This window comes from Mirounga angustirostris, unplaced genomic scaffold (assembly GCF_029215605.1).
Source record: "Mirounga angustirostris isolate CCGP_5_RB_7025 unplaced genomic scaffold, mMirAng1.0.hap1 SCAF_8, whole genome shotgun sequence".
In the NCBI taxonomy this organism is placed as follows: Eukaryota; Metazoa; Chordata; class Mammalia; order Carnivora; family Phocidae; genus Mirounga; species Mirounga angustirostris.
In genome coordinates, this window is record NW_026991716.1 from 7,401,542 (window position 1) to 7,414,893 (window position 13,352).

A 13,352-nucleotide genomic window follows, 5' to 3' on the forward strand; every position below is an offset into this window, starting at 1 on the left:
TATTCTCATTTTACGGAGGAAACAGAGGTAAGTAAAGAAAATGTTAAGTATCTTGGCAAGGTCACACAGCAAGGCAAGGTCGAGGCAGCAATATAAAATCAAAGACCAAATTATTCTTTGTTTGTGACTAAGAGGAGAGGATATTAAAACTTAGTTGACACAGTGTGTAGGGGAGGGTGTAAGGAAACACTGTTTTACCTCTGGAACACCTTGTTTAGTGGGTGACTTGCGATCCTTAGGATTTAAAACACACTCACCTATGACACAGCCATTCTACTTCCAGAAATTTATCATACAGTTGATATTTATACATACATGAAAGGACCCGTTTCTGAGATTATGCAGCACTACATGTAAGATGAAAAGATCAGAAGCCACCCAAAGATCCATCACTAAGAGTCTAGTTGGATATGGTCAACATCTGGTACAGAATATATCCATTTACCTTTTAAAAAGGAACGAGGTAGCTCTTTATGTATGGGTTGGAATTATCTCCAAGATATGCTATCATATGAAAAAAGAAACATAAGAATTTGTAGCTATGTTAACATTTGAATAAAAAAGCAAGTATCTAAATAAAACCACAGATGTAGGTACGTGCTTATATAGGTAAAAATAACCCTAGAAATCTACACATAAAACTAGAAACAGTGGTTGCTTCTGGAGAAGTGAACAAGGGTCTGTAAGGGTTAGGAGGAGGCTTTCTCTGAATACAGTATTAAGCATCCTGTTACCGACTTTATAATTAAAAACCAAGAACCAACTTAGTACGTGCTCCCCCAGCTGTGGCCGTTACTCCTGGAACATTCCAACTATGCAGTGATGTGGCGGAGCTACAAAAGGGGCATTAAGAGACTGGGTTTTAACCCTGTATTCTGTGGGATGATGGGTAAGTGCTTTTGTATAGTTATGGTACGCAGATCAAAAGAAAGGTAAAATACACTTCATATGTACAACACATTAAATTCTAGTCCATAATTCAGGGTCTTTTCTTGAAGAGGGGGGAAGAAAAACAAGATATGATCTCTGTCCTAAAGACATCTGCAGTGTAGTAGGGTGGGATAGTTATGCCAATAATAAACATATAACAGAGCAACATAATTAAATGCAGTATTTGTTGCCATCTCCCTCTACTGCCCCATTGGATTAGGAGCCTCTTATCCCCATTATCGCGCCTGTCCCCCAGGGAAAAACTTGCGTTTACTGAGTGGAACTGAATTCTAAGAGCATGACAAGGCAAGTAATAAAGGCATTTGCACGTCAGAGGTGTAGCGTGAGAACAGTTTTCTGTGGGTGTCAGAGAAGATGCAAAGAAGGGAAAATTAAACTAGGTTCTGAAGGATGAACTCAACAGGACAAAGGAAGCTTTTCCTCACCTACACAGCAGAGATGGGATGCGGGCAAGGTGGGACTGCATGAGCTCTGGAGGTGTTCCCAGCTCTGTGGTTTAAGACAGTATGAAAGGGGGGCAGACCCCAGTGTTGGGGTGTCAATGACTAGCTCCAGTAGAAGAGAAGTACCGGGATGCACCATGCTGCAGGTCCCAAGGGGAAACATTATGGAGGGCAAAAGGTAAGAATATCTAAGAAACTGGGTGGAGAAATGCAAAAGTGGAATAGTAAGAAAATACGAAGGCAAAGACTAGATAGGGGAAGATAATCAGCTTGCACCTAGAGACACCTGAAAACAACAGGAGAGTGTAAGAACGCCTGGGGGTGGGGGTGGGGGCAAAGGTCAAATGAAACCTTAACCCGCAACAACTTAAAATTTTAAATAAACTCAGAAAAAGAAAGCGTTGATAAATAAAAAGTGAGGAGTAAAGAGAAACAAGCAGCTTTAAAATCATCCCCCTTCAAAAGAAAAAATCTTAAAGTGAATTAGAGATTTGTTTTATGCACAGTAGCTGGATTATTATACTTTACGGTAATTAAAAATGGGATGGTCTCCTTTCTTACCCATGTGTGTTCCACATATTAACGGAGCTAAATTAAAAAGAACTTGAGTTTTTAAAACTCTTTTATTTTTATTTGACACGTGTGCATTTAAAATATCTCCGGAATTCTGAAAGGCACCCAAAGGTAGTATTGAATAATGGAAAATATTAACAGTCATTAGAAGAAGCTAGTTAACTTTTTTTTCCCCCAGATGCTAAAATTCCAGTTTTCCAATTTCAAAAGAAGAGTGTTAACATGTACACTAAAAAAGCACCACAGATGCTAACTGTAATCCCGGCTTCTTAATCTTGCGCAAAAACCCTTGAGAGAATGAATTATTGGCCCGTGGAAATACTTGCACTTCACTATTTTTGGTCAACAGAATTCTGGAAATTGTGCAAGTCAGACTCTGTATGGCAGGCTGGTAATCACAGGAGAGGGGCGCACAGACTGGGGCCCTTCAGCCATTGTTAATAATGTGCTGAGGAAGACACAGGCCAGGCCTGGGGAGCCCATTCCGCAAACAGCATCAACCCACACTCCACCAATCACAGGACTCTCGACAGTCTTAAAACTTGAGGAGTAGAGCTAAAGAGAGAGAGAGAGAGAGAGAGAAAAAGCAGAACTAGCTTCCTAATTTCTCTAGTGACTGCCTACATTGCTTGCTGTGAGCATCACTAGCATTAATGTTTCTCCGCACGTCTCAACAGAAATAACTTCAGCTACGAAGAAGTCATTAATTATATTTTATGATAAAATATATTGCCGAGAAACAAAGTGTGCTTTTCAGGGGGGAAATGAAAATTCTTATTCCTTGAAAATAAGGTATGGGTAAGGTTTTAATTTAACTTCTGTTTGTGTCTTCCAAGCAATTTTCCAGACAGATTTCCCAGGGTAAAATGTTGTTTTAAGATTTTAGAGAACTAAGGTCAAATGAGTAAGTTGTTTTATCTTCCTTCTTTTTTTATTTTCTTTTAAGATTTTATTTATTTCACAGAGAGACAGTGAGAGAGGGAACACAAGCAGGGGAAGCAGGAGAGGGAGAAGCAAGCTTCCTGCTGAGCAGGGAGCCCCATGTGGGGCTCAATCCCAGGACCCTGGGATCATGACCTGAGCCGAAAGTAGATGCCTAATGACTGAGCCACCCAGGCGTCCCTTATCCTTTTTTATTTAAGTGTTTATTTAAATTCCAGTTGGTTAACATACAGTGTAATACTAGCTTCACATGTACAATATAGTGACTCAACACTTGCCAACATCACCGGTGCTCATTACAAGTACCCTCCTTAGTCCCTACCACCTATTTCTCCCATCCCCCCACCCAGCTCCCCTCTGGTAGGTTCTAACTTCTTTTTCTTTTTTTAAGATTTTATTTATTTATTTGGGGGAGAGAGAGAGAAAGAGAAAACGAGCAGGGAGAAGGGGCAGAGGGAGAGGGAGAAGCAGGCTCCCCACTGAGCAGGGAGCCTGATGCGGGGCTTGATCCCAGGACCCTGGGATCATGACCTGAGCCGAAGGCAGACGCTTAACTTACTGAGCCACCCAGACACCCCAGTTCTATCTTCTTAATTAAAATATCTGACATACATGTCAGCCTTTGAGAGGAGGCCAGGCATGTTATACAAATAAGGATAGGATGAGGGATAGGAACAAACATTCTTACGTCCTTCGCACCAAATGCAGGGGAGGTTTTAAAATCATTTTTAAAAATTTCACTCCATTTTGGATTTTCCTTTCTTTTCACCTTTCTGTCTCAATTTGCCAAAGTGAAATATGTCATCCCCGTGCAGCCTGGGTTGCCAGATAAAAAGAGAACACCTAGTTGTGTATGAATTTTCGATGAATAAATTTTTAGTATAACTACATCCCACTTATTGCATGGGACACAATCTATGTTAAAAAAAAATACTGTTTATCTGAAATTCAAATTTAACTGGGTATGCTGTATTTTTATTTGTTAATCCTGGCAACCTTAACATATTGAGTGGATCGTGTCCCAGTGGGGGCGGGAAAGGCTGGTAAGTGGTCGTGCACAGCGGTGATGAGACACGGAGAGGGCTGGGACAAGGTGCAGAGACTGATGGCGGAGGACAAGCAGGGGGACTGGTGGAACAGTGGAGGGCAAGCCCAAGCCCGGGGTGGCTGCAGTGCGCGCTGGAGCGCTTGGTACAAGGCCGTCCCTCTCCCTGCCCTTGGCTCACCTCTTCCCGACGCTGGTGAATTTTGTGGAGGGGGCATACAACCAATGGCAGCAAAAACGGAGATTCCTTTAGGTTTGATAAATAACTTGAAGACACAGTAACTGCCATATCTATGTAGACTTTCTTTTGATTATTATTATTTTAAAGATTTTATTTATTTATGTATTAGAGAGCGCGCGCGCGAGAGAAACAGCATGAGAGGGGAGAAGGTCAGAGGGAGAAGGAGGCTCGCCGTTGAGCTGGGAGCCCGATGTGGGACTCGATCCCAGGACTCCAGAATCATGACCTGAGCCAAAGGCAGTCGCTTAACCAACTGAGTCACCCAGGCGCCCTCTTTTGATTATTTTTTATCAGTACTTTCATATACTGCATGTTGGCAAAGAATTTCATTATGAACTTTGTTTCTTCCCCTATTATTAAGATTTCTGAGAGCGCTTGGGTGGAGAGGTGGAGGGGAGACAGTAATCTACTAAATGTGACATTCTTACCCTGGGATCTGGGAAACTTCCCATTTTCTGCAACACGACCTCGCCTGCCCATAAAAGGAAGTCACAAGTGCCAGCTGGGGTCCAGATAACCTGCACAGGACATCACCCTAACCTGCTTCTAAGCTGCCCTGCTGGCCTTTTCCTATGTCCATGTGTCATGGTTTCGGATGATTTTCTCCTCAACCTTTCTCAGTGATTTAGACCCTGACTAGGGGTCTAAAATAGAAATAGGGTACTATTTCTCTGGCTTGGACACCTACTGTGGCGGTCCTAAAAAATTCCAATCCTTTGGCCGGAAGCCCTGGGCTGTGGCCCTAACCCGCCCCGCCCCCACCCGCCAGGGAGGAGTCTGGGAAGAGAGCAAGTTGCACGGGGCTCTCTGAGGAACAGAGCGCTGGACCAGCCTGATCTGTTAGTCTTTGATGACATTCGCCCCGATATCCGGCTTTATTCAATATATCTTCGCCTCCAGGCGAAGGTGAATCAGTCAGCAGGGCCGGGGAGAAAGGAGGTGAGGGTGGTGGTTTTTAGGGTCCGCTTGGCTGCTTTATTGTCTGCTTTACCAGGAGGCCATTCAATGGAGTCCTCAACGCTCTTCCCCTACTACTGTCTTCTGCCCCTTTTATTCCTTCTCACACCTCTTTCCACCTAGAGTTTACCTACTTAAATTTTGACTCGGAAGTGGGGGAGAGAGAGGCAGGGGAAGAGGCCACTTCAACCCTGAGCTTAAGCTGTCAACCCACCTTTTATTAGAGCATCTTACACTGTGGCTTTTTAGCTACTCGTGGCACAGGGGTCATGAGCCTGGACTCTGGAGCGAGACTGCTCTGTAACTTACTAGCTGTGTGACCCTGAGCAGTCACAGAATCTCTCCGTGTCCGTTTCCTCATCTTCAAAATAGGGGATAATCTGAGTTCTCATAGGGTCAGCATGAAGAGTAAATGAGTTATGCACGTATGTCAAGCTTTGAGGATAGTGACAGTTACATGGTGTGGACCAAACAGTTGAATAATAATAATAATAATAATAATAATAATAATAATAATAATAATAGGTCCACTCAGATTCCACTGTCTTTGTCAGTCCTCAGGGTGACTGGCAAAGCAGAATGCTGGTATCCACCAGGCTCTGGATCTATCTCTGCCATTTACGCATGCTTCCATACCCCTCCCATCCTTGCAGTTACAGTCACAATATTAACGTGTAAACAAAAAAAATGTTTGGGTTTTAGATCAATGCCATTTTAGAAGGAAAAGAGAAAAATACATTGATAGAGTGGCAAAGGTAGGCTCAAGGAAACATGATGAGTTAGTCCACCTGAATCACCAGCTGAGGAGGGTTAAAAATGAAGAAAATGCCTTTGGGTCAGGTTGGCACAAGGGTAGCTAGACACGCATTTGCTGTTGAAGTAAAACACAGCGGAACCATGTCTGCATCTTTGGTAGTAATTATATGATCACCTTGAGAGGAAAGACATTTTAACAAATGGGAGCACAGATCTAATACGAAGGGAGCGCTTTAGTCATGTCCTTTATTTTGAGGCTGAGTTAGTCACTTGGCTTTTAGAGTTCATGGCGCCTGTGAACATGGGTTTACTATTTACAGAAATACTCACTTCCCCATGCTTTGAGGCCATACCCTGAGTGTGGTTTTAGGATGACATGTGTTACAACAATAAGGCAACTCAATCAAGCGGACATTTATCCAATTGTTCCTGATATTTAGCAACATCCCTAGAATTACTTTTTAAACATTTTTAGTCTTTGCCAAAGATGGGGAATGGAGAGGTGCACAAACAGCTTTGGACGAGCTGCTGTGGGGAACTGTGTCAAGCATGGCATAAACATGCCAAATCAGTAACTTGTTTCTTTATCCGCACGTGCCGTGCAAATCTGGCTATCGTAGAGTGCTGTATCCATTAAAAAACGAATATGCTATTTCCAGACAGCAGATAGCTCGAAGCTCAACAGGGCCAGCAGGCAGGGATCCAAATTCACATCTCCCTCTCGAGAAGAACCACTCAAAGCACTCTGTTGCGACATTATGTTCCCCAAAGCACAGGGGATAATGAAGGCTTGACAAAACCATGGCTGCCCTGGGACGGAGTCAAATGGCCATTACTCTTCAAACAGAAAATGCTGGGCAACGTGACCTGTGTTATCTTAAATCACTAGACAAATCTGATTAATGGAGAAACGTAGATCAATACCGGATTTCTAACGTGAAACGGTCCCTTTCGCTCCAGGTAGGACCTATGTATTTATGAAACTGATGCCACAGGGATGAACGGTCTCTCAGGGAAGGAAGGATGGTGGTATAACCCAAGACTTTTTTCCCCCCGAGACTTTTTTTTTAGATTTTTTTAGATAAGATTTTATTTATTTATTTGACAGAGCGAGAGAGCGCAAGCAGTGGGAGCAGCAGAGAGAGAGGGAGAAGCAGATTCCCCGTGGAGCGGGGAGCCCGATGCGGGGCTTGATCCCAGGACCCGGACCCTGGGACCATGACCTGAGCCGGAGGCAGACACTTAACGACTGAGCCACCCAGGAGCCCCTTCCCTGAGACTTTTAAAATAAATTTTTGCTGTGTGCTTCTGTCCACAGGAAGCCACAGACAGTATTTTCTACATTTTTTTTTTATTAAATCATATTTCACTGTGCACTGGTAGGCATGAATTCCCAGATGTGTTTGTATTAATAGCAGTTAATACAAACTGCTTATCTTAGGAAGTGTGGGTTATGCAAATACATATCAGCATTTTTTGTATATTTAATATTGTACTTAAAAATGCACTGTACTGATACATTACTTACAATTCTTCCACTCAAGTTATGCCTAGCATACTCTTTAAGATAAAAATATCATATACTTTATTATTTTTACAGTAATTATATAAATAAGTAATTTGGGGGAATATGAATTCTCTCATTTTTTTTCTGCTCGCACACATTTTTTGGGTCCTTTACCCGACTACCAGCACATGTTCAACCACTCTTACTCTTTCTGTTATTAAACCACGTTCTATAGCGATACTTCATGCAACCAACCTTAAAAAACCAGCTATTCCTAAGAGTTTTCAAGATAAATAACATCTATCCTTAAAATAGCAATTATTTCTAAAAACAGACCATAGACGTCTCTACTATTCTAAAACATCTGCTTCTTGCTGTAATTTAGGCCCAATTATTTTACTTAGGGACTACTAAAATGTGTAGGGATCTCTGGGTATTTGGGTCCAAATTAAGTGGTCCTGGGCCAGCTGCACTCGGGGAGTACCTTTGTTAAGGACTTAATGCCCTTATGGCCCCGTCCTTGCCTTCGTTTTAGGATGCCGCCACTTTTTAATGGATCTCTGGCTTCTTGAAGGCATAACCACCCTCTCTGTGACTGCTGCTAGGGCTGACTGTTTTTTGGGAAACCAGACATGTCTGTTTGTTAGAAATAGTCTTTTTAAAAGTGGACTGCGTGTGGATGGGGGCCTTGAAGAAGTAACGATGTGGGGAGAGAGAATGAAACGAGGATGTGGACAGGCTGGGTCCTGACTGGCGGGCTGGTGGGCTGGCGGCCCTGGAGCCAGGTACCGGACGGCAGAGGCTCCTGCACAAAAGGCCTCTGGCCGTGTAAGGCACTAGTGTTTGTTTTCTCTGTGCTCCTACGCTGACTCATCAAGCATATCCATACATAGCCGTTTGGCGGGGCGGGGAGGGGGGTGGGGCACATATGAATTTGTTTATAGTTTAGCTGATGTATGTCTGTGTCTGTAGAAAAATTCTTAAAATAACACTAGTCACCAAAAAAAAAAAAAAAAAAAAGACAGGAAAAAAGCTTATTCCACCAACATGGTTTACAATAACGTTTCTTCTCACGTGTGCCCATTCATTTATGTCCACGAATGTAGAAAATTATTGAAATAATAATAGTCACTAAAAGAACATGAGATGCCCACTTCATAAAACAGAGAAGCTGTAATAGTAACCTGTTAAAGGCTCACTTTTAAAGGTGAATATATAAAGTTACGCAGATTAACTGTGTTTAGAGACGGAACAACGCAGATGTTAAAGACCACTAAAGACTGAAACAGAATTGTGTACTTTTTCCTTCCAAGCATTTTCATATTTTATAATAGCTTTCTACGTTAGCAGATTATAAACATCTGTGTTTAGCTAATAAACTGAGATTTCCCCCTGAACACATAACTCTGATAAAAATCTAACAAGAAAGAAAAAAAGGGGGGAAGGAAGGAAACAGAGACGGGGGGAGAGAGAGAGAGAGACATCTTTTATATGCATGGCAATACTTCTCTCAGGCCAAAGACAGAAAGCAAATGCTAATAAGCAGAGTTTTAATAAAAAGTGTTCTAATTATAGCCTACTCTACTTACCCATAACTTAGCCAAAGAAAAAATTCAACTTTAGTGACATGGAAGACCTCTGGACCTGTAACCTTTCCTGGTAGTTAGTATGATGTGTTTTCAGAAATTACAAGCTATGTTTATTATGTGTTTAATTAAAATAACAGAGGACAGCATACAGTGCACAAAATAAAATCAAATTACCTGCTGCTTTGGATTCTCTTTACCAATGTTCCCTTTTATTAGGGCAGAAAAATGGGAATTGGCTTTAGTCAAGCCATTCTCTATAAGTGTGTATTATAAGAACTGAAAACAGTTTTTTTTTTTTTTTTAATGGTCATGGAACCAGAGATAACACTCCAAAATGAAATTCTTCCCATCTCCAGCAAAATTTGTCATAGAGTATAAAAAATAAATCAGATATTTTCCTTAAGACTCATTCTGATTGCACATTTTGCTCTAAGCTTTATTTGCTTTCTGCAACAGCATTTAAGAGAAACCCAACTGACCATGTACAACGTAAACAATGGCTTCAGAGTACGATTAAGAAACGCACCTGGCCTCACTCAAACAACATGTTTGTTTAACCTGGTCACTCTCCGGTGCCTGGGGTCAGGCAGGAGCAATCTTGGTTGGGTTGGGGGAGTTGGGGAGGAGAGAAGAGCAAACATAACTGACTCACTGAGAAAAGAAAGGGTGTACTATCCTTTGTAATTACCACCATTTTAACAGTTTCTAGCAGGCCAGGCTATCATTTAAGTGACCCACTGTTATTTGGGATGAAGTCCCGGGAAATTATGCCAACTTTGGAAGAGGAGCTGCATTTCTGAGTTTACTCAGCATAACGAACCCACTGAAATGCTGAGTGTTCCTTCTTTGGTATAAATTTACGTCAAGGGAAAAATTAACAGTAAAAGGAATCTAGCTAGAGAGGAAAAGAATACCACAACATTCACTCCAGGAAAATTCCCATCATGTTAAAAAAAAAAAAAAAGAAAATATGTAGAATAGCATGATGAACCCCCATAAACTCATCATCCAGTTTCAATAATCGTTGACACATGGCCAGTCTGATTTTACTGTATCCTACCCACTCCCTGCCTTGCATTCTTTTTTTAAAGCAAGTTGCAGACAGCCTATATTTTATCTTATATAAGCTTTCATTTATAATGTATGTATATATTTAATCTAAAGATCACTACAGAAATCTCACTGAGCATGAGATGTTTAAGCCAGCTCTAACCACATCTTACAGAACATTCTATGTTAAAACCTATCTGCTTAGAAAGCTAATTTGTTTGAATATAATTGGGTACTTAAAATGACAAAGTAAGTTGAATCACAACCCCCTTGTATTTTATTTATGGGGGAATAAAAGGAATATTCTAAGACTGAGAAAGCAGTGTCCGTTCCTCAGCCCCTGGGATGCTAGTCTTTGTGGACACTGATCAACAGGAGAAAGGGTTGAAAGTGACCCAGTGAGACGTGTCTGGATGGAGCTGGAGAAAGAAACTTTCCCCTTTTCCGTCCCTACACATGCAGAATGAAGCAGAATGCCAACAGGCCAAACCTTTGGAACTTCAAAAATCACTCATCAAGCAGCCTAGCTCTTTACAATAATTTATTACCGATCTTAAAGCAAAGATCAAAAGGAACTCCATCTAGCACTTATATTCAATTCCTCATTGCCCAGTGACTAATTTGCAAAGGAATGAAGCCTTCACAAAGGAAGCCAAAATAATCCGAGGTAACTTTGATACAATGCCACAGAGGATATGAAGAGGAAGCCCGTAGAAGCGGCAAATGGCTAAGTTCCATTAAGAGTTCTAATAAAAGAATAATGGAATTTCCCTTAACTGTGAATAAAAATGTTAGAAGTGGGCAAGATTTAGACAAGTCAGGCAAAACCTTTGATTTGTCACAGCCTTTTGTTGTTCCTGAGTGTTAACTTTAGCCACTGCTGCATTTATGTTAATTAAATGGCTTCATCTGAAAAACTGCAACTCTCCTATCAGGAATCCAGCCCATCTCCCTCCCTTTGCTGGCATATTACTTATCTACCTGCACCCTCTCTCTACTGACAGGCATTACTGGCTTTCCTGATCTCTTTCAAATAAATTGCCATATTCTGCAAGGGGACTGGTTTAACTTGAAAAATGCAACGTGAAATGGCATCATTTTTAGTACTGTATATTGCCATGGTCACACGATGCACAAACACCTCTTTCACAGATTGTTGGTGCTTAAAGTCAACTGGTCACTATAGAAACACTAGAAGCTATTGAAAATCCTTCAACTTCTATGAACAACTGGCACAGTTTTTCCCTCCTGAATCCAGACATCTCCGTAATTCTCAACTGAGGAAAATAGTTTTCACACTACTTATCTTGGCTAGTTAAAAAATCCCCACCACATGTCTCCTTGTAAATTCATAGATCAAGATTTAAGTTTATATTAGCATTTCAAGTGTGCACATTTTTTGTTCGCTTCTGAAATCACCTCGAATTAACAGATTTACTGGAACCTTACATGATACAGAAGTTGTGCACGAATCTCGGGAATCTTGTAATATATTTCCCTATGATGATGTGGTGTTGAGCATTTTCTTTAAAAACAGTCAGAAGTGTGTGTTTTTTTTTTTTAAAGAGCTCTTATCTTTAACAAATATATGGTGAAATACTCATAAGAAGATGTCTGGGAATTCTTCAAACACAGGGAGTGAAGAGCGTGGGGTGTAAATGAAGCAACACTGGCCATGGGTCTATGAAGCCGGGGGACAAATACATGGGAGTCACGGCACTATCTGGTCTTCCGTGGGGCAAAACTTTTGGCAGCAGGTATTTCAGATACTAATGTTAGGGATTTTATTTAGAGAAAATAACTCTCTGTCAGAAGTAATGGAAAACCAAAGAGTTGGCAATTACTAGCTCAACTGTCTTTACGAATTCAAAAGTCAAGTTCATCACTTCAGCGTTTGGAAAGAAAAAGCCAACCAAGTAAATAACACCCCCAAATCTGTCTTTACCTCATCTTTGAGATTTCAGTGACAATGTGTAACTGGATTTTAATGTGAATAAAATATAATTATTTTAGTTCAGAAATAAAGATTTTCTGACTTCTTTAGAGGAATAAACAGCTGACAAACTAAAATGGAAATATAAATGTAATTGGAAAACATACTTCAAAATCACTGTCTGCTGGTGAGAACTGTGCTCTGCGTTCAGAAAGACTTCTATCCAACACACGAATAACATGCTTCTCTTACCTTGTGGTCATACGGATTGTAGGAATGGAATACCCGGGAAAGATCTTTCGTTCTTTGCTTTTTCTGTGGAGGAAAATGCAAACATGTGAGTTGACAGCTGGCAAAAATATACAGGTGCATCAGTATCTAAATGTCTGTCTGTCTGTCTATCTATCTATCTTTCCACATCTCTGTCTACCTACCCACCTGCATTAAGATATTGTTTCGAGATTCTTCCTTGTGCAAAGTGAGGGGCTACAGTCCAGTCTGAGACACATGGTTGCAATTAGAAATCAAAGCCACTTGGTGGTTTTGTGGGTCGTTGTCACAGACCAGCCAGGAGATCTTTTCCTAGAGGTTTGGTAGTTGAAACACTAATCATCCTCAAAAATCCTATTTTCAAACACATAACTCAGAGACTAAACTGAAGAGAAAGAAAACTCAAACACGCTTAGGACACTTGCCATTTCATTGTAACACCAACTGCTATTACTCTGACCTGGGCACTGGCGTGCGTCCAGTTAAACAATGCACCTTCACCTGGCTTCCTAGTCATAGCTCGGGTCTGTCTGCCTGAGGCCACCTTTGTTCTGTCCCTGCCGTGTAGCCCAAGGGCCTTGCACGGTGTCTCACACGCAGCACTCGATGCGTAGTTGCTTAAGGAATAACGGAATTTACCTGACGTAGACAGGCATATCTATCATGATGACATAAGCCTCATATATTGTGAGGAAAAGAGAAGCCTCTTTTCACTGCTAATGATATGTTTTTCTCAAGCTGAACCCACCACTTGAGGACCGTCTCTACCTCCTACCCCCACCCCCGCCCCGGTGTCTGTGACAGTTAAGGGTGGAGTTCTCTTCTGGTCAACTGGAAGAAGCAGCTTGTTTTCACATACACGGACATCTGTCCACTCACTGTAACCACCACAGGAAATTCTGTGCATGGCTCTAGATTTTCTGTGCAGATATTTTCACATACAATTATCACTTTCAAAGAAAGGGGATCATTCTGTATACTCTGTCCTAAAACTGACTTTTTCCACTTCACAACTGATCCTTGCCAAACTTAAGGACTTGTATAACCAGCTCCGCAATCCCTTATATGGAGTGCTGAAATCCAAAAACTTCTGCA

At 41.4% G+C, this 13,352-nt stretch overlaps 1 protein-coding gene across 5 annotated transcripts in view; it reads right to left on the reverse strand.

Annotated features, from left to right (window-relative positions):
- Nucleotides 1-13,352, reverse strand: part of CDKAL1 (CDK5 regulatory subunit associated protein 1 like 1) — a 662,439-nt gene that overhangs the window by 106,762 nt on the left and 542,325 nt on the right. For all 5 annotated transcript variants that reach the window (XM_054505708.2, XM_064597101.1, XM_045866302.3 and 2 more), the window contains one exon: nucleotides 12,240-12,302. In XM_054505708.2, coding sequence (XP_054361683.1) covers nucleotides 12,240-12,302 — 63 coding nt within the window. The remainder of the gene's footprint in view (nucleotides 1-12,239; nucleotides 12,303-13,352) is intronic.